This window comes from Bos grunniens, chromosome 3 (genome assembly GCF_055505025.1).
Source record: "Bos grunniens cultivar Pamir isolate PY7600 chromosome 3, Bosgru_T2T1.0, whole genome shotgun sequence".
NCBI classification, from domain to species: domain Eukaryota; kingdom Metazoa; phylum Chordata; class Mammalia; order Artiodactyla; family Bovidae; genus Bos; species Bos grunniens.
In genome coordinates, this window is record NC_141167.1 from 63939503 (window position 1) to 63961320 (window position 21818).

The 21818-nt window shown below is 40.0% G+C and overlaps 1 protein-coding gene and 1 long non-coding RNA gene across 2 annotated transcripts in view; one reads left to right on the forward strand and one right to left on the reverse strand.

Annotated features, from left to right (window-relative positions):
* CLCA1 (chloride channel accessory 1) overlaps nt 1-7945 on the forward strand; it is a 34092-nt gene extending 26147 nt beyond the window's left edge. The window contains exons 10-14 of the mRNA XM_086390928.1: nt 2282-2497; nt 3573-3834; nt 4591-4761; nt 6394-6627; nt 7437-7945. Coding sequence (XP_086247054.1) covers nt 2282-2497; nt 3573-3834; nt 4591-4761; nt 6394-6627; nt 7437-7819 — 1266 coding nt within the window. The 3' untranslated portion in view covers nt 7820-7945. The remainder of the gene's footprint in view (nt 1-2281; nt 2498-3572; nt 3835-4590; nt 4762-6393; nt 6628-7436) is intronic.
* LOC147375717 (uncharacterized) overlaps nt 1-21818 on the reverse strand; it is a 284991-nt gene that overhangs the window by 32170 nt on the left and 231003 nt on the right. The window lies entirely within an intron of this gene.

Genomic DNA, 21818 nt, shown 5'->3' on the forward strand with positions numbered 1-21818 from the left:
CTGGATCCTGTTCCTGGGTCCGTCATTAACTGTGACCATGGGCAAAGAACTTCACCTCTCTGGACTTAAGTTCTCAGCCAGACATGAACCACAAAACTGCGGTCCCTTATGGTTCTAGAATTTCAAGAAAACAGAATTTTCTTTCAACAGTCTTGGGACAATAAAAAATGGACAAATATATTAAGTGCTCTTTCCTAATGGCTGTAAAAATTATTCATGTGAACCTTTAAACCAGAGAGTGAATAATCAGCACCACACCTGTGTGAGTTGTAACTTTTATTGTGAATGAAAGTAAAAATAATGTAAATCAAAGCCAAATAATGACCTACTCTATAGCACAGGGAATTCTAATCAATACTCTGTAATGGCCTATATGGGAAAAGAATCCATATGCGCTTCTCTGGTGGCTCAGTGGTAAAGAATCTGTCTGCAATGCAGGAAACATGAATTCAATCCCTGGGTTAGTAAGAACCCCTGGAGAAATAAATGGCAACCCACTCTAGTATTCTTACCTGGAAAATGCCATGGACAGAGGAGCCTGGTGGGTTATAGTCCATGGGGTCACAACAGAGTCGGACAAGACTTAGCAACTAAACACAACATATGTAGATGTGTAACTGATTCACTTTGCTGTACTCCTGAAACTAACACAACACTGTAAATCAACTATACTCCAATAAAATTTTTTTAAAGCCAAATAATGTCAGATTTCAAAACACTAGGCTTTTTAGTCTATCAGTGTAGCATTTATTCAGTCAAAGAATATAGCAGTTACACTCATTTATGAATATTAAACCCAAGAGCCTGATTTGAACACAGGAGGAACATGTCTTAGAAAAGTAATTAAACTGATTAATGGGCAAATTGACAGTCAGGCAGTTTCTGCCCAGTATTTTTATATTTAAGAAACCTAAAAGGGAGGGAGATTGAGACATGAGTAGGACTCATTTCCCCACCTGTCATAAGAACAAGATCTAAGGGCCCCTTGCTTTCTTCACATCTTAGATCATAATCTATTTTCAAAACTAGAAAGTTGGGCTTGATGACCAGAGCATCCTATCTTCTGACAGATATTCGTTTAAAGACCATAAATAATTAACTAGGAGATAATCCTGAAAAATTATACTTTCTACAAAGTCTGGTTAGCGCTTCCCTACTTCAACCGCTGCTCTACAGCTTCTTCATTCTTCACCAGATAACAAATCAGCCTTAGGCAGTGACTTCTTTCATTTACCTTCACTGCTGCTGCTGCTGCTAAGTCGCTTCAGTCGTGTCCGACTCCTAGCGACCCCATGGACTGCGGCCTACCAGGCTCCTCCGTCCATGGGATTTTCCAGGCAACAGTACTGGAGTGGGGTGCCATTGCCTTCTCCAATTTACCTTCACAGGGACTGCAATAATAATTGACCTAGGACTTAGTTATTTGCAAGTCAAACAATCCAGATGTGGGTCAAAGTAAGTCCTAGTTAGTCCCCTTAAGGGTTTAAGTCCAGTAATAAGATGAGACGTACAGTATGCTGGTAGGTATCAAACAAAACACACTGTGAGGACATCAAAGGATTGATAGAAACAAGATCCACCCACAGACTTAGAGAATGAAATTGGGGTTTCTGGGGGAAGGATGGGAGGAAGGGATCGACATGTACACACTGCTATATTTAAAATGGACCTACTGTATAGCACATGGAACTCTGTTCAATGTTATGTGGCAACCTGGATGGGAGGGGAGTTTGGGGGAGAATGGCTACATGTGTATATATGGCTGAGTCCCTTCATTGTTCACCTGAAACTATCACACCATTGTTCGTTAATTGGCTATACCCCAATACAAAATTGAAAGTTTAAAAAAAAATATATACTGTGGGAGATCAAAGGAGGGAGAGATTATTCTTGTTGGTGATGTAGACATCAAGTGACATTCAAATTGAATTTTGAAGGGTAGGTAAGCCTTAGACAAATGGAGGTGAATGTATAGATTTCCAGGAAAAGCAGAGATTGTGGTAGACAGAGAGTCAGAGATTCATGAAGATCATAAGAGGAAGTGGTCTTGTTTGGGTGTCAGAATCAACATTATGGAAGCTAAGGCTGGAAAAGTCATTTATGATTGGATCATTTAAAAAAAAGAATTGGCTCATAATAGGTACTAAACATCAAGCCAAGTTCTTAGGTACCACTGAAGTCTTTCTAATGGGGCAACTAATAGTTGGAGGCAAAATGGAAGCTATTATGTGATGGGAGCTGTATTCTCCAGAAAGTAAAGAATTGTATACTTACTTTACAGCTTGAGAGTAGGGGATTAACCCTCCAGAACAGTCAGTGGATGAATGGCACAGTGACTGTGGACAGCACTGTGGGGAAAGACACGTTGTTTCTCATCACCTGGACAACTGATCTTCCCCAAATCCTTCTCTGGGATCCCAGTGGAAACAAACAAGATGGCTTCATAGTGGATAAAAACACCAAAATGGCCTACCTCCAAATCCCAGACATTGCCAAGGTATGGTCTCATCTTTTTTCCTTCTCACAGTTTGATAAGATAAAATAAAATTTTTACAGAATAATCACAACTTTTAAAATGATAGTGGTTTCTTAAAAAAAAAAAAAAAAAAGGAGTCAGTGTTGAACGAAAGAGAACAAGGAAAAAACTCCACTCTGTGGAAATCACTCTGTGTGACAGCAAGTCTCTTCAGTTCAGTCACTCAGTTGTGTCTGACTCTCTGCAACTCCATGGACTGCAGCATGCCAGGCTTCCCTGTCCATCACCAATTCCTGGAGCTTACTCAAACTCATGTCTATCAAGTCAGTGATGCCATCCACCCATCTCATCCTCTGTCATCCCCTTCTCCTCCTGCCTTCAATCTTTCCCAGCATCAGGGTCTTTTCCAATTCGTCAGTTCTTCACATCAGGTGGACAAAGTATTGGAGTTTCAGCCTCAGCATCAGTCTTTCCAATGAATATTCAGGACTAATTTCCTTTAGAATGGACTGGTTGGATCTCCTTGTAGACCTAGGGACTCTCAAGAGTCTTCTCCAACACCGCAGTTCAAAAGTATCAATTCTTTGGTGTGCAGCTTTCTTTATAGTCCAACTTTAACACCCATACATGACTACTGGAAAAACCATAGCTTTGACTAGTTGGACCTTTGTTGGCAAAGTAATGCCTCTGCTTTTTAATATGCTATCTAGGTTGGTCATAGCTTTAGTCAAGAAAAAGGAAATCGGTGATATTTTCTCCAGGTATTAAAAGGAGAACCTTCAAATTACACAGCAGCTGATGCTTTGGCATAATGAAAACTATTTCCTCTATTGATCCTGCTCTTGAGAAAACAATGCTATGATAAGGACACAACTTTCAAACCTCATTTTTCCCAACTAGAATTTTCTTGGCAGTAAGAACCATGTCATTAGTCCAAACATACCGAAGTTTCCCTTGACTAAGAGAGTATAAAACACCTTCTTAGATCTACTTTTAATGTACATGTATCAGATGAGCTCTTCCTATAGTTGGCATTGAAGTTAGGTCTGTCACTTAAATTTATTAACTGGAAATGTCTCCTTTTTTTTTTGGCTAGATTGGCGTTTGGAAATACAGCCTACAAGCAAGCTCCCAAACCCTAACTTTGACTGTCACCTCCCGTGCATCAAGTGCTACTTTGCCTCCAGTTACAGTGACCTCTAAAATGAACAAAGACACAGGCAAATTCCCTAGCCCTATGGTAGTTTATGTAAAGATTCACCAAGGAACCAAGCCAATTCTTAGGTCCAAGGTCACAGCACTAATAGAATCAGTGGATGGGAAAACAGTTACCTTGGAATTATTGGACAATGGAGCAGGTAACCACCCCAGGAACTGGACACATTTTTCTTTTCCAGGAAACAACCAAGCAACAGCAGGAGGGCATATTGTGGTGAGGAGTCCAGCACTGGGGTTGTGGTTGGGAGAGCTCTCTGCCTCCCTACAACTCCTATATTTCAAAATGTTGGGAAACATGAGAAGAGCTTGCCTTTAGCTTCTATAAAGTGCAAAAAAGTTGTCAGTGAGCATTCCAACCCTCTCAGAAAAGGAAAGGAGGAAAATTAATAGCTATTTTGTGTTAGGAGTTTGTGATGGATGGATAGATAGATCTTCATTTCATATCTTCACCACACACTTTTGAGGTGTTATGATCCCTACATTACAGATGAAGAAAGAGGCTTTAACATTTGGAAAGCAGCAGAGAAGGAACTTGACTATTCACTATAAAGCAAGTAAATTTATTAAAACAAATTCTGTAAATGAATTTTCTACCTAAACCTATCCTCGGTAAAAGTCATAAATTTTAAGGAAATAATCATACAACACTTTTTGTCACCAGTAACATACAGTAATTCAATTCAGTTCAACAGATACTTATTGAGAGGTTACTTTGTGCTATGTTGGATATAACAGAGACACATGACTTGATCACTGATTTCAAAAAGAAAGACAATTCAGGAGGACAAGATGTATGCATTTGAAATTACACACACAAAGTGGTGAAAGAAGTATACCTCATCCTTAACACAGTCAAATCCTAATTCCTTCATTAATTCCTTCATTTCTCTGTTAAGGTGCTGATGCTACTAAGGATGATGGTATCTATTCAAGGTACTTTACAGCTTATGATACAAATGGTAGATACAGTGTAAAAGTGTGGGCTCTGGGAGGAGTCAACACAGCCTCTCAGAATGCATCACCCCAGCGAAATGGAGCCATGTACATACCTGGCTGGATTGAGAATGGTGAGTAATCTATAACAACATCCTTGCCTTGAGTAAAAGGCTTGGAATCAAGGGAAAACCAAAACCTGAGAGAATGGTGCAGAATTAAATCAGTTTCTCAACCTTGCCATTACTGACATTTTGGTCACATAATTCTTTATTGTGGAGGGCTGTCCTGTGCATTGTGAGATGTTTAGCAACACTTCTGGCCTCTATTTACTAGACATCAGAAGCAGCCCTCACAGTCATGACAATCAAACATATGTCCAGACATCATTCACTGTTCTCTAGGTAACAACATAGCACCTATTAAGCCATCAGATTGAGTATAGATTTTGACTGCCTTGGTTCAATTCCAGCCTTCTACCAGATAAAGTATTTTAGGTACTCTCTTGTGCTTTGTCTGCCTCACTTGTAAAATAGGAAATAATAGTAACTACCTCATGGAATGGTTATGATGAAAAATAAGAAAATGCATCTAAATAAGCTATTGCTGGTAAACAAGAATGCCACTGATTGAACAGGTCAGGGGTTTTTAGAATTTCAGGATGACTTTTATACAAATTTTCAGCACGAATGTGAAGCAAATTGGAATTGCTACATTAACTAGATTTCCATACATTCATTGAGAAAATCAAGTCTTTCAAAAGCACACAATTTTAGAACGCCTAACATAAAACATTTTGTGAGAAACTACAATCTAATAGGGAGAAGGCAATGGCACCCCACTCCACTACTGTTGCCCGGAAATCCCATGGATGGAGGAGCCTGGTGGGCTACAGTCCATGGGGTTGCTAAGAGTCAGACACGACTGAGTGACTTCACTTTCACTTTCCACTTTCATGCCTTGGAGAAGGAAATGGCAACCCACTCCAGTGTTCTTGCCTGGAGAATCCCATGGACAGAGAAGCCTGGTGGGCTGCAGTCCATGGGGTCACACAGAATCGGACACGACTGAAGCGACTTGGCAGCAGCAGCACAATCTAATAAGAAAGATAAAACACAAATATGGAGAGAAAGAGAAAAATTCAAAGAATAAATAATCAAGGCAATTCTTGAATCGCAGCTAAATGATTAAGAAATAAATAGGAAAGACAATAAAACCCACAGTATTACCTAGGTGGAAGAGACTGCTTGAAGAAGTCTGAGCAGGTTTAAAGCAGAGGTAGTATTTAAACTGATGTTGTGGCCGGTTAAGATTAGGATAAGGTAGTAGGATAGCAAAAACATAGGATAGGGTGGGAGGTGGAAGGGAGGTTCAAGAGGGAAAGGATTTCTGTATAGCTATGGCTGATTCATGTTGACATACAGCAGAAGCCAACACAATATTGTAAAGCAATTATCCTCCAATTTAAAATTTAAAACACACACACAAAATCAACTCCAGGACAGGTGTATTTATAAAAAACAAATTGTGGAAGCTATGCCACTAAATATCCAGGAAATAAATATATGTGAGATAAAGAACTATGATTCTCTTTGCTTTTCCCCCTCTGATGTGACCTGATTTAGGAGCTTTACAACAAATAAAGTAAGTTTTGCGTGTGGGAAGAAAGAAGGGAAGTGTAAGAAGAGGGCAACTCAATGACAAAACAGGGAAGTATAGCCATTTCATGGTGTTATCTGTCTTAACTGAGGGATTTTTTAACGCAGGTGAAGTAAAATGGAATCCACCAAGACCTGAAATTAACAAGGATCAAGGCAAGCAAGTATGTTTCAGCAGAACGTCCTCGGGAGGTTCATTTGTGGCCACTGATGTTCCAAAGGCCCCCATACCTGATCTCTTTCCACCATGTAAAATCACTGACCTGAAGGCAAAAATCGAAGGGGACAATCTCATTAATCTGACTTGGACGGCTCCCGGGGATGATTATGATCATGGAAGAGGTAAGCTGAATGTGGTATGGACCCTGTAAAGGAGGTTAGCAGCCAAGCGGAGGGGCAGACGGTGGGAGGCAGGCAGGTGTGCTGTGATGCATGTTGAGGGCAGAAGGCAGGAGGGACCTGGGATGTCCTCTGAAATGACAGTTTAAGACTTTTAAACATGAGAAGTTTGGAATCTGAACAACTGGCCTATATAGGTGTAAGATATTTAAACCAGGAATAGGCAATCCTCAGTTTTTTTTCTGAAATCTTGCCAAGCTGTGCTTTAATAGACCTCATTTTCAGTAATGTCTCTTGGAGAGAACTGGGAATAGAGCATAGATACTGTGGACCAGAGCTGTCCTTTGGAAGAAACCTCAGATTTTTTCTCTCAAAGTATGGTCTGTGGATTGCAGCATGGGTATCACATGAATGCTAGTTAGAAGTGTAGAACTGGGTCTACTGAACCAGAATCTGCATTTTAAGATCCCTGGATGATGTGTGTATACATTCAAGTTTGAGAAGCACAAATAATAAAATAATAAGCAGTAATTATCTCCTCTCTCAGTCAGATGCTATGGCCAGAAATAATTACCTAAGCTTTAAGTCAAGCCTGATCCAGTTTTACATTTATTACTCTGTCAGAATACAAAAGGGCACAGGATATAAAAATTAAAATGTAAAAAAAAAAGATACTAGTGCTTATAAAAATGGACCATCAATTTATTTATTCATTGGTATTTTATAGTATGATGATATTGTTTCTAGTAGATTTTTAAAATCTTTGACTTGCGGATTACAAATCACATCCTTTTTTTTAAATTATGTTTTAGCTGACAAGTACATCATTAGAATAAGCACAAATATTCTTGAGCTCAGAGACAAGTTCAATGAATCGCTTCAAGTGAACACTACTGATCTCATCCCAAATGAGGCCAACTCAGAGGAAGTCTTTGTGTTTAAACCAGAAACCATCACTTTTACAAATGGCACGGATCTCTTCATTGCTATACAGGCTGTTGATGAGGTCAGCCTGAAGTCAGAAATCTCCAACATTGCACAAGTATCTTTGTTTATTCCCCCAGAGATTCCTCCAGAGAAACCAAGTCCTTCTCTTCCTTGTCCTGATATTAGTATCAACAGCACCATTCCTGGTATTCACATTTTAAAAATTATGTGGAAGTGGCTAGGAGAATTACAAATTTCCTTGGGCTGAGTTTTCCTGAGATATATCATTTATCCTTCTTTTGATTATAAAAATCTATAGAATGTATTTTAGATTTCCTGTATGAGGCAATTTAATGAAATAAAATACTAAAAACTGGGTACACATGCATAAAAAGTATGTATTCAAATCCAAAAATTTAATCATTGTTCACTTATTATTTGAGTACAGAAAGAAGGGGTGCTTGCATCAATAAATGGAACTATGTTTAACTTGATTTGAGGAACTTTGCCAGTTATAAAAGAACATGTAATTACATTGAAATATGCCAGAAATGCCCAACTAGGTCAAACTATTTAAATATAAAAGGCATGTTCAATATTATATAGCAACATAAATGGGAAAAGAATCTGAAAATGAATAGGTACATGAATATGTATAACTGAATTACTTTGCTTTACATCTGAAACTAACACATTGCTAATCATCTATACTCCAAAACAAAATAAAAAGTTAAAAATAAATAAATAATATGAAGTTCATGACTTGTTATAGAAGAGATTTGGACCAACATTACCAGGATTATATATTCTTTTTCTCTAGATTTGGGCAAAGATGATGCATTTAAGAAAGAGATTGCACTGTAGCTTCCCTGATGGTTCATCTGGTAAAGAATCCTCCCGCAACACGGGAGACCTGAGTTCAGTCCCTGGGTTTGGAAGATCCCCTGGAGAAGGGAATGGCTACCCTCTCCAGTATTCTGACCTGGAGAATTCCATGGACTGTATAGTCCATGGGGTCGCAAAGAGTTGGACACGACTGAGCGACTTTCACTTTCACTTTGCATTGTGGAATGAAATAACAGCATGGTAAAGGCTCCAAAGGCACAGAAATGTATGCAATGTGCATGCAATTATGAGTCAAAGATGCCCAAAGCCACAGTGGTGGCACGTGCAGTAGACAACTAGGTTCAGGCCAAGTGTGAAGGAAAGTGATTGAGAAACAGTTACTGTATACTTTGTGCCAAGTGTTCTACTAAGGCCTTGTATGCATTATCTTATGTAATGCAATTCAGTTCATTCAACAAATATTCATCAGCTGACTACTATATTCCAGGCTTATGCTAGGTCCTGAATACAAACAGATGAGTAAGATTTGGCTTTTTTCTTACAGGCAATAAGGAACATGTGAGGATAAATCAGGAGTTCTATCTATGACTGAGTAGTGTGGGGAGGGAGGTTTTGGGAACTACATGAAGGACTAAACAAAACTGGAAGAGGTTACGGTCATGACAGATGAAAGGGGAAGGGGAAGAAAAGGGAAGAAGGACAAATAGACTTAGCAATATGACAGTTCCCATCAAGGACTAATCAAACATTCCAGTGCCTCCAGGGGCAAGTATTCTTGTAAAGTGGTTTCAAATTCCCAGTTTATTAGCACAATGAGTTTAATGTTCAAGTGACTCTCTGAAAACAAAACATCTAGAAGATTGTTTCTACATAGACTTTAGATTTATTTCTTTATTTATAGATATTCTTAAAAGGAAGATTCAAAAATTTCAAAATAGGACTTGAGGCACCTTAAAGATACATACAATAAGTATGTTTAAAAATTAAGAAAATAAAGAAATGGGAAAAAGTGAAAGTGTTAGTCACTCAGTTGTGTCTGACTCTTTGAGACCCCATAGACTGTAGCCCACCAGGCTTCTCTGTCCATGGGATTCCCCAGGCAAGAATACTGGAGTGGGTTACCATTCCCTTCTCTAGGGGATTTTCCTGATCCAGGGATCAAACCCAAACCTCCTGCATTGCAGGTGGGATTCTCAATGATCTAGCCACCAGGGAAGCCCGAAAGAAAGTAAATATATGATAAAAAACTACAGGAAACTTTAGCATATCCAAAGTCAAATATAATGTCCTGTTCAATTGCTGTCCCCAGGTCACACATTTATGTTGAGCATCCAAGCAGGCATAACAAAGATTAACAGGCTACAGTGAAAAAAAAAAAAGGTTCAAGAAGAGCATGACTTTCTCTGTTTGAGACCCAAGTGAAGTTTCATCTACAGGTCCTCAGTGAATTAGGGTACTGTGATGTTAAGGACAGCAGCTTCAGAAACATCCATATAATAATCACAACAAGTTTAATATAGCACTGATCAAAGCATCCTTCACGTAATCATTCTTCACTGTGGGGTTACAACACACTTCAGCATTGTACAGGAAAGACTGTTATACAGGGGCCCAAGCAATGCAAAACTAGCAAATAGTTCTTGGGTTTGCTCCAAAGACAAAATCTGAAATGAATGGATTGTATGTCCTTTAGTCTAAGAAAGACTAGTTTTTCTTATGTATCAGTTCAGTTCAGTTCAGTCGCTCAGTCGTGTCCGACTTTTTGTGACCCCATGAATCGCAGCACGCCAAGCCTCCCTGTCCATCATCAACTCCCAGAGTTCACTGAGACTCACATCCATTGAGTCAGTGATGCCATCCAATCGTCTCATCCTCTATCGTCCCCTTCTCCTTCTGCCCCCAATCCCTCCCAGCATCAGAGTCTTTTCCAATGAGTCAACTCTTCGCATGAGGTGGCCAAAGTACTGGAGTTTCAGCTTTAGCATCATTCCTTCCAAAGAAATCCCAGGGCTGATCTCCTTCAGAATGGACTGGTTGGATCTCCTTGCAGTCCAAGGGACTCTCAAGAGTCTTCTCCAACACCACAGTTCAAAAGCATCAATTCTTCGGTGCTCAGCCTTCTTCACAGTCCAACTCTCACATCCATACATGACCACTGGAAAAACCATACCTTGACTAGACAAACCTTTGTTGGCAAAGTAATGTCTCTGCTTTTGAATATGCTATCTAGGTTGGTCATAACTTTCCTTCCAAGGAGTAAGCGTCTTTTAATTTCATGCTGCAGTCACCATCTGCAGTGATTTGGAGCCCAGAAAAATAAAGTCTGACACTGTTTCCACTGTTTCCCCATCTATTTCCCATGAAGTGATGGGACCAGATGCCATGATCTTCGTTTTCTGAATGTTGAGTTTTAAGCCAACTTTTTCACTCTCCTCTTTCACCTTCATCAAGAGGCTTTTTAGTTCCTCCTCACTTTCTGCCATAAGGGTGGTGTCATCGGCATATCTGAGGTTATTGATATTTCTCCCGGCAATCTTAGTTCCAGCTTGTGCTTCTTCCAGCCCAGCGTTTCTCATGATGTACTCTGCATAGAAGTTAAATAAGCAGGGTGACAATATACAGCCTTGATGTACTGCTTTTCCTATTTGGAACCAGTCTGTTGTTCCATGTCCAGTTCTAACTGTTGCTTCCTGACCTGCATACAGATTTCTCAAGAGGCAGATCAGGTGGTCTGGTATTCCCATCTCTTTCAGAATTAGAATAGCAGAGAGTTCAGAGGCTAGAAATATTGTGATATCCTAAAATTCATTACTGTTCAGTTCTAAAATTCAGTACCGTTTGTTGAGTACACATCCAGGTACTTTCCCAACCAACTAGACAGAAGATCAGACTGTAGTCTTTTTCTGAAAGTTATGAAACCAAACTAGGTTGCTTCCACATCCTCGCTATTATAAACAGTGCTGCAATGAACATGGGGGTACATGTGTCTCTTTAAATTCTGGTTTCCTCGGTGTGTACACCCAGCAGTGGGATTGCTGGGTTGTATGTCAGCCTATTTCCAGTTTTTTTAAGGAATCTCCACACTGCTCTCCATAGTGGCTGTACTACTTTGCATTCCTACCGACAGTGTAAGAGGGTCCCCTTTTTGCCACACCCTCTCCAGCATTTATTGTTTGTAGACTTTTTGATGGCAGCCATTCTGACCAACATGAGATTGTACCTCATTGTGGTTTTGATTTGCATTTCTGTGATCAGCAGATGAATGGATAAGGAGGTTGTGGCACATATACACAATGGAATATTACTCAGCTATAAAAAAGAACACATTTGAGTCAGTTCTAATGAGGCGGATGAAACTGGAGCCTATTATACAGAGTGAAGCCAGAAAGAGAAATACCAATACAGTATGTTAACACATATATATGGAATTTAGAAAGATGGTAACAATGACCCTATATTCAAGATAGCAAAAAAGACACAGATATAAAGAACAGACTTTTGGACTATGTGGGAGAAGGCGAGGGTGGGATGATATGAGAGAATAGCATTGAAACATGTATATTACCATATGTAAAATAGATGACCAATGCAAATGCAATGCATGAAGCAGGGCACCCAAAGCTGGTGCTCTGGGACGACCCAGAGGGATGGGGTAGGGAGGGAGGCAGGAGGGGGGTTCAGGATGGTGGGACACATGTACACCCATGGCTGATTCATGTTAATATATGGCAAAACCCACCACAATATCATAAAGTAATTAGTAATTAGGCTATTTAATTAGCCTTAAATAAATTAATTAAAAAAAAAACTAGGGCACACACTTGGCTAGAGGACCTGCCCCATATGGACAAATGGGTGGGTCTGAGGCCCCAATTCAGCCCCATAAAATATGGCTGCCATGGGTTTAGCCTGGAGAATTTCTAGGATGTCACTCATTGAGACTGCAGTTTCCCATTTGGGTGAATTTAATGGGATGTACCTTGGGATACATTGAGGAACTGCATAGAAATGTATGATGTTACTTCAGGGAAAGGAGGTAAATGTCAGCATGTAGCTAAGACAAAGTAGAGAACAGCAGAAAAAAACATTCTTATGTACTCTGGATTATAAAGCAGATCATTGCAAAATGGATCTGGATTGTCATATGTGATTAAAAAAACAAACCAACAAAAACAAAATCTTGCTTTATGCCATCATAACCCCACAATGATCTTAGTTTTGTTTTTAGTTTCTGATAGGTCAATTAAGTGGGTGGGTAAATCTGATAAATATATTCTAGGCATTGGTCACCTTGGATTTTCAAATAAAAGCTGTGTTCTACCTAGACTTTCTCATCTAGAACCATGGTTTTATCTTGCTTCCTCTCCCTCCTTCACTTAACTGAGCCTAAACCCTTATTGGAAGACTTCCTTTTTTCTAGAAGAGGCTGCAACTTCTCCCAATATCCAAGTATCAGGGTTTGGCTGAGAGAAGTACTTTCTGCACTCCCCTCTGCAACTTCTGAACTAGGTCATTACTCCTATGGTATCATTTTTAAGTCTCCATCCTTCACCATTGATCTATGCCATCATTTATCCCTTATTTTCGCTGTTATCTACCAATCTCACCCAAGATACTCTTGCTCCCTTACCCTTTAAAATCATTCTGCCTGGTATCAGAATCTGTATGAAATAGTCAATCAATATCTTAGCTTCAAAATTCTTTGATCTTTACCCCATCTCCACTGATGTTACCAAACTATTGGATTGGATCATAAATAAAAAAGGGAGAATATTGCAATTCCATATGGTTTGACCTAATACTTTCAAGGCCACAATCTAGACAATATTAAGCATATTATGTGCCTGAAGCATTCATTTATCCACTTGACATATATTTTAAAGTACCTACACTGTATCTGAATCACTCTGTTAGAGGACAAGTATAAATGGATAAGCAACCCAGGTATGGTTTTTATTCTCAAGAATTTTACAGCCAGTCAGCATGTAAACAAGCAAGTAGACAATTAACATACACAGTGTATTGGCACTACTTTAGGGAAAACATCTCTTTCAAGAATCCATGGTTTGGTAACTAATCCACACGTAGTATCTGACAGAGGGAGCGATGCTTCCACTTTCGTAATGTCTGGTTATAAGTATAAAATAAAGAGGGAAAACCAACAAAAGAAAAGGAAAAAAAATAATCCTAATCAAATTTCTGTTTCTGCTAATATTACTACATTTTACATGTTGGGACCTATTTCTTTTCATTTGCTCATTGATAGTTTTTGAGATCAATGCCAGCAAGAGAATTAGAGACAGGGAATATAAACACTATGTTTTTAAAAATTGTACTTAAAAAAACTACCTGACATATGGCCTCAATGGATTCCACCTGCCTCAACAATTTTACAGTTTAGACTTTTGAAGAAATGCCAAAATGTTTCCAAAGAACAAGCTTTCCAAAGTGTGTTTGTTAGAATGATTCATTAAAACAAATAAAGACTAATTAACAAAACAGAGTTCAACGAGGCTTATAGGAAAATGTCACAGAAACAAAGATGACAATCCAGGAAAGAACTTAATAATTAGAACGGGAAATTCATTTAATTAGAAAGCCTAAGAAATGCACAATTATCATAATTGAGAAAAATCAAAATTTTACCTAGTTCCGCGCATACAGTGCTAAAAGGGAAACATTAAAAGGTTCTTCTTAGTGTATTTTAACTATCATAGAGATAAATATTGTCCTAAATATTAAAGTAATTCCAAAGTCATTAGGAAAAAAGACAAAAAGCATATGAGGAACTGCAGAATGAACAGCACAATTCAAATTGCAGAGGGCACACCAAGCTCATGCATAATTCTGGCAGTCACTGAACCTCAGCTAATCTGACTCACAGGGCATGGCTGTGGGACCCAAGGCAGCACTTTAGGGATCCAGGCAATCAGTCTATTTAGAGCAAGGCCTTAGTATCTGGGGATTGGAAAGCAGAATACCACCACTGTCACTATCACTCTTCCCACCAGGGGTTAAAGAAGAGGTAGAGGTGTAGGGCAGGCGGGGGTAAGCAGGGCCTTGTCCAAGAAGAGAACGGTGCTACCTTAGAACATCATTGTGGTGCTAGTGGCAAAGAACTTGCCTGCCAATGCACAAGACAGGAATTCAATTCCTAGAACCAGAAGATCCCCTGGAGAAGGGCATGGCAACCCACTGCAGTATTCTCGCCTGAAGAATACCATGGACAGAGGAGCCTGGTGGGCTACAGCCCATAGAGTTGTGAAGAGTCAGACATGATTAAAGCGGCCGAGCACACACTGGGCTTTTACTAAGTTTCAGGCACTAAGTGCTTTACATATTCACATCCAGAACCTCCCCTAATATTTAAGAGGCCTGAGGCAAAATTAAAAGTGGAGATCAACATATATAAATCAGGCTAACAAGCTATTAAATGTGTTTATCTCCTGCCTAGACAACACTTTCAAAATGACTTGAAAGCCCAGATTCAAATTTGCAATTATTAGACCGTTCTCAATGTCATGCTGATACATGGCTGCTCAAGAACAGACGGGCCATGGGGCCCCCATTTTTCTTCTTACTGTCCCCAACTCCAATCCTCACTTGAGGGACCTCATGTACATATGTGTGGCCTCCCTCAACCCACACAACACATCAATTCAATAGCTGTCCTTTGTACTCTCAAGCCTAGAAATGCACACACCCTGATTTGATGCAACCTGTCTTGGGGAGACCTGACCCTGGCACCCCAGTTAGTTCTAGCCAACGCAGACTGTGGAAGCAGGATCAGTTATTTATCAGGAGATTTCAGGTCCAGGCATGTGTAGTGTGTTCTAGAAGAAGGGGAGGGGGCCACTCACTGGATGGGCACAATCTCTTGGCCTTGTGGACTCCTTACACCATAGGATGGACCAGCTACATAATTTAGAGAACCAAGTACAAAATGAAAATGCAGGATCCCTTGTTTAAGCAGAAGTAAAAAGTAATATTATTAAAGCTACTAAAATATAAAGCTTTTTTCTTTTTTCCATAGCCTTTCTTTACTTGTCATGGTAATTTTATTTGTAATTTAAAGTTGTTCTAAATTTGAAAAATTACAATTATAAAGTATTCATGTGACATTTACTATTCATCTTTACATCCTGCAATGCTAGTTTTAAATGCACATATGAGAACATTTAACTTGTATGTAGAATATACAACTCATATTTTATAACTCATCCATGCATATGTATTTCATTCTTGCCAAAATACTGAGAACAGTGCACAAAACTAACTTTTAAGTGTTTTTACTTCACATCCTGCCTGCCAGACACTCTCCACCTTTGGCTCACTGGTGAGTAAGGAAGGACTGAAAGGAAAGGAACTATGGGATGTTCTATTTTTCCTTTTCCTTCTATATCATCATTATCAATATAAGTAGTTGACTAACAAAGGAAAATGGAGAAGGAAATGGCAATCCACTCCAGTATTCTTGCCTGGAGAATGCCATGGACAGAGGAGCCTGGTGGCTATAGTCCATGGGGTCACAAAGAGTTGGACACGACTGAGTGACTAAGAAGCAACAAAGGGAAATAACATGAATAAGAAAAGATATGATAGTTTCTTCGTTGCTTGTGTTTCTTGGAGTGTCATTGCCTTTCTTCTGCATTCAAAGTTCTGGATTAAACTGAAAGCACAGCCTTTCCAGGCTGTTAGGGCACTGTCTACTTAGATAAAACAGTGGAAACAGTGTCAGACTTTATTTTTCTGGGCTCCAAAATCACTGCAGATGGTGACTGCAGCCATGAAATTAAAAGATGCTTACTCCTTGGGAGGAAAGTTATGACCAACCTAGATAGCATATTCAAAAGCAGAGACATTACTTTGCCAACAAAGGTCCGTCTAATCAAGGCTATGTTTTTTCCTGTGGTCATGTATGGATGTGAGAGTTGGACTGTGAAGAAGGCTGAGCACTGAAGAATTGATGCTTTTGAACTGTGGTGTTGGAGAAGACTCTTGAGAGTCCCTTGGACTGCAAGGAGATCCAACCAGTCCATTCTGAAGGAGATCAGCCCTGGGATTTCTTTGGAAGGAATGATGCTAAAGCTGAAACTCCAGTACTTTGGCCACCTCATGCGAAGAGTTGACTCATTGGAAAAGACTCTGATGCTGGGAGGGATTGGGGGCAGGAAGAGAAGGGGACGACAGAGGATGAGATGGCTGGATGGCATCACTGACTCGATGGACGTGAGTCTGAGTGAAATCCGGGAGTTGGTGATGGAGGCCTGGCGTGCTGTGATTCATGGGGTCGCAAAGAGTCAGACACGACTGAACGACTGAACTGAATCGAACTACTTAGATAAAATATGTTTATCCTGTATTCACTTTGAGTCTCACTGAAATCCAACACTTTGTGAGCTCACCTGAATTTGTGCTCATGGATCTCATGAATGCTATATGTAAAGGAAGTGGCAAGAAATGGTGGGCACACATACATCTTTCCATCAGACTCTACTTATAAAAAATAAGTTCAAAGGAAAAAATGACTAAGAATTTTAGGACAACTACAGCAGAGCATTGAGTCAAGTGTATGACTTTTCTGAATCCAGGGCCATATGTGATGACTACACAAGTCTCACACCCATGAAGCTAGCCTGGGGGAGGCACAGCCAGCAAACGGCAAGTGCAGGGACCTCTAAAGAGAAAGGATGTCATATCAAAGTTGGTACAGACAGGCAACTAGGGCTTAAGAGTTCAGGAATCTGCCTTTAGTCTCAGTTGGTAAGTGATTTAAGTAATATTTAAGCCATCAGATCAGATCAGTCGCTCAGTCGTGTCCGACTCTTTGTGACCCCATGAATTGCAGCACGCCAGGCCTCCCTGTCCATCACCAACTCCTGGAGTTCACTCAGACTCACGTCCATCGAGTCAGTAATGCCATCCAGCCATCTCATCCTCTGTCGTCCCCTTCTCCTCCTGCCCCCAATCCCTCCCAGCATCAGAGTCTTTTCCAACAAGTCAACTCTTCACATGAGGTGGCCAAAGTACTGGACATTAATCTCTTAAATAAATTTACTGCATTTCCGCCTGAAAAAGAAGACCAGTTGCATAAACTGGGCCAATAGTGTACAAGCCTCAGATTTTCAGGTATTCTTTCTCCCATGGCCAAGAAGCATTTCTGGGTGAGTTCTTCGGCAGGCTGATTCTAGAAACATAACTGCATTTATAATAACACTATTCATAAAACATTAGCTTGATGAAAAGAGAAGATGCAAGCAATTTTTCTTAGTAGTAATAATTAGAATACATAGAATAATAAGCATAACAAGAAAAATGATTATTATATAATACTAACAAAAAGAATAGCTAACATATATTTGTGTGTGTGTGATAAAGTCGCCAGTGGTGTCTAACTCTTTGTGACCCCTTGGACTGTAACCTATCAGGCTCCTCTGTCCATGGAATTCTCCAGGCAAGAATACTGGAGTCTGTTGGCATTCCCTTCTCCAGGGTATCTTCCTACCCAGGGATCAAACCCAAGTCTCCTGCATTGTAGACAAATTCTTTACTGACTAGGCTACCAGGGATAACACTTACTAGGTATCAGGTACTGCTCTGAGAGCTTCTGCTATATTAGCCCATTTTTATTTCACAGAAACCCCTTGAGTTTGGTAATATTATTATTCACATTTAGAAATTAGAAAACTGAGGTAAAGAAGTTCCAACAAGTTTAGTAAGGTCACACAGTTGATTAGAGATAGAGTCAGCAGTTTGAACCCAGAACTGTTTGTCTGTTTCCTGTGTTTTTTGATCATAAAATAGGGAAAATATAAAGTTTATTAATATTCAAACTGACTATATTAATATAGTGTGGCCTTTTATTGAAGCATGGTTAATTTATGGTGTATTAATTTTGGGTGTATAGCAAAGTGGATCAATTATATATATTCCAACCTAAAGAAAGGCAATGCCAAAGAATGCTCAAACTACCGTACAATTGCACTCATCTCACACGCTAGTAAAGTAATGCTCAAAATTCTCCAAGCCAGGCTTCAGCAATATGTGAAGCGTGAACTTCCTGATGTTCAAGCTGGTTTTAGAAAAGGCAGAGGAACCAGAGATTAAATTGCCAACATCCGCTGGATCATGGAAAACAAGAAAGCTCCAGAAAAGCATCTATTTCTGCTTTATTGACTATGCCAAAGCCTTTGACTGTGTGGATCACAATAAACTGTGGAAAATTCTGAAAGAGATGGGAATACCAGACCACCTGATCTGCCTCTTGAGAAATTTGTATGCAGGTCAGGAAGCAACAGTTAGAACTGGACATGGAACAACAGACTGGTTCCAAATAGGAAAAGGAGTACGTCAAGGCTGTATATTGTCACTCTGCTTATTTAACTTATATGCAGAGCACATCATGAGAAACGCTGGACTGGAAGAAACACAAGCTGGAATCAAGATTGCCGGGAGAAATATCAATAACCTCAGATATGCAGATGACACCACCCTTATGGCAGAAAGTGAAGAGGAACTCAAAAGCCTCTTGATGAAAGTGAAAGTGGAGAGTAAAAGTAGGCTTAAAGCTCAACATTCAGAAAATGAAGATCATGGCATCCGGTCCCATCACTTCATGGGAAATAGATGGGGAAACAGTGCAAACAGTGTCAGACTTTATTTTTCTGGGTTCCAAAATCACTACAGATGGTGACTGCAGCCGTGAAATTAAAAGACATTTACTCCTTGGAAGGAAAGTTATGACCAACCTAGATAGCATATTCAAAAGCAGAGACATTACTTTGCCAACAAAGGTCCGTCTAGTCAAGGCTATGGTTTTTCCAGTGGTCATGTATGGATGTGAGAGTCGGACTGTAAAGAAGGCTGAGCGCCAAAGAATTGATGCTTTTGAACTGTGGTGTTGGAGAAGACTCTTGAGAGTCCCTTGGACTGCAAGGAGATCCAACCAGTCCATTCTGAAGGAGATCAGCCCTGGGATTTCTTTGGAAGGAATGATGCTAAAGCCGAAACTCCAGTACTTTGGCCACCTCATGCGAAGAGTTGACTCATTGGAAAAGACTCTGATGCTGGGAGGGATTGGGGGCAGGAAGAGAAGGGGACGACAGAGGATGAGATGGCTGGATGGCATCACTGACTCAATGGACATGAGTCTGAGTGAACTCTGGGAGTTGGTGATGGACAGGGAGGCCTGGCGTGCTGTGATTCATGGGGTCGCAAAGAGTCGGACACGACTGAGCGACTGATCTGATCTGATATATGTATATATACACACATATATAATGGGCTGGCTAAAAAGTTTGGTTTTAAATAAAAATAAAAGACCCATTTTCCATTTTCACCAAGAACTGTATTGAACAACATATTCACTAACTGAAAAAACTTTCTGGCCAAAACAATATTTAAACAATACACACACACACACACACACACAGCACACAAATATATATGCATTGTTTTTCAGATTCTTTCCTCAGTCATGACTCAGACATGTCCTGAGTCATGTCCAACTCTGTGACCCCATGAACTGTATCACACCAGGCTTCCCTGTCCATCACCAACTCCCGGAGTTCACCCAAACTCATGTCCATTGAATCGGTGATGCCATCCAACCATCTCATCCTCTGTTGTCCCCTTCTCCTCCTGCTCCAAACACTCCCAGCATCAGAGTCTTTTCAAATGAGTCAGCTCTTTGCATCAGGTGGCCAAAGTACTGGAGTTTCAGCTTTAGCATCAGTCCTTCCAATGAACACCCAGGACTGATCTCCTTTAGGATAGACTGGTTGGATCTCCTTGCAGTCCAAGGGACTCTCAAGAGTCTTCTCCAACACCACAGTTCAAAAGCATCAATTCTTTGGTGCTCAGCTTTCTTTATACTCCAACTCTCACATCCATACATGACTACTGGAAAAACCATAGCCTTGACTAGGTGGACCTTTCTTGGCAAAGTAATGTCCCTGCTTTTCAATATGCTATCTAGGTTGGTCATAACTTTCCTTCCAAGGAGTGTCTTTTAATTTCATCGCTGCAATCACCATCTACAGTGATTTTGGAGCCCAAAAAAATAAAGTCAGCCACTGTTTCCACTCTTTCTCTATCTATTAGCCATGAAGTGATGGGACTGGATGCCATGATCTTAATTTTCTGACTGTGGAGCTTTAAGCCAACTTTTCTGTAACAGGTTATTACAAGATATTGAAATAGCTCATTGTATTGAATACAGCAGGTTCGTTGTTTCTATTTTTCATATATTAGTGTGTATATGTTAATTTTAAATTCCTAATATACCTCCTCTCCTTTGCTAACCGTAAATTAGCTATGTCTGTGAGTCTATTTTGGATTTGTAAGTGAGTTCATTTAAATAATTTTTTTAGATTCCACACAAAAGCGATATCATATGATACTTATCTTTGTCTCATTTGTTTCACTTAATATGATAATCTCTAGATCCATCCAAATGGCATTATTTTATTCTTTTTTATGGCTGAGTAATATTCCAGTTCAGTTCAGTTGCTCAGTCATGTCTGACTCTTTGTGACCCCATGAATCACAGCATGCCAGGCCTCCCTGTCCATCTCTAACTCCCGGAGTTTACTCAAACTCATGTCCATCGAGTCAGTGATGCCATCCAGCCATCTCATCCTCTGTCATCCCCTTCTCCTCCTGCCCCCAATCCCTCCCAGCATCAGAGTCTTTTCCAATGAGTCAACTCTTCACATGAGGTGGCCAAAGTCCTGGAGTTTCACCTTCAGCATCAGTCCTTTCAATGAACACCCAGGACTGATCTTCAGAATGGATTGGTTGGAACTCCTTGCAGTCCAAGGGACTCTCAAGAGTTTTCTCCAACACCACAATCCAAAAGCATCAATTCTTCAGTGCTCAGCTTTCTTCACAGTCCAACTCTCACATACATGACCACTGGAAAAACCATAGCTTTGACTAAATGGACCTTTGTTGGCAAAGTAATCTCTCTGCTTCTGAATACGCTGTCTAGGCTGGTCATAACTTTCCTTCCAAGGAGTAAGCGTCTTTTAATTTCATGGCTGCAGTCACCATCTGTAATGATTTTGGAGCCCAAAAAATAAAGTCTGACACTGTTTGCACTGTTTCCCCATCTATTTCCCATGAAGTGATGGAACCAGATGCCATGATCTTCATTTTCTGAATGTTGAGCTTTAAGCTAACTTCTTCACTCTCCTCCTTTACTTTCATCAAGAGGCTTTTTAGTTCCTCTTCACTTTCTGCCATAAGGGTGGTGTCATCTGTGTATCTGAGGTTATTGATATTTCTCCCAGCAATCTTGGTTCCAGCTTGTGATTTTTCCAGCCCAACATTTCTCATGATGTACTCTGCATAGAAGTTAAATAAACAGGGTGACAATATATAGCCTTGACGTATTCCTTTTCCTATTTGGAACCAGTCTG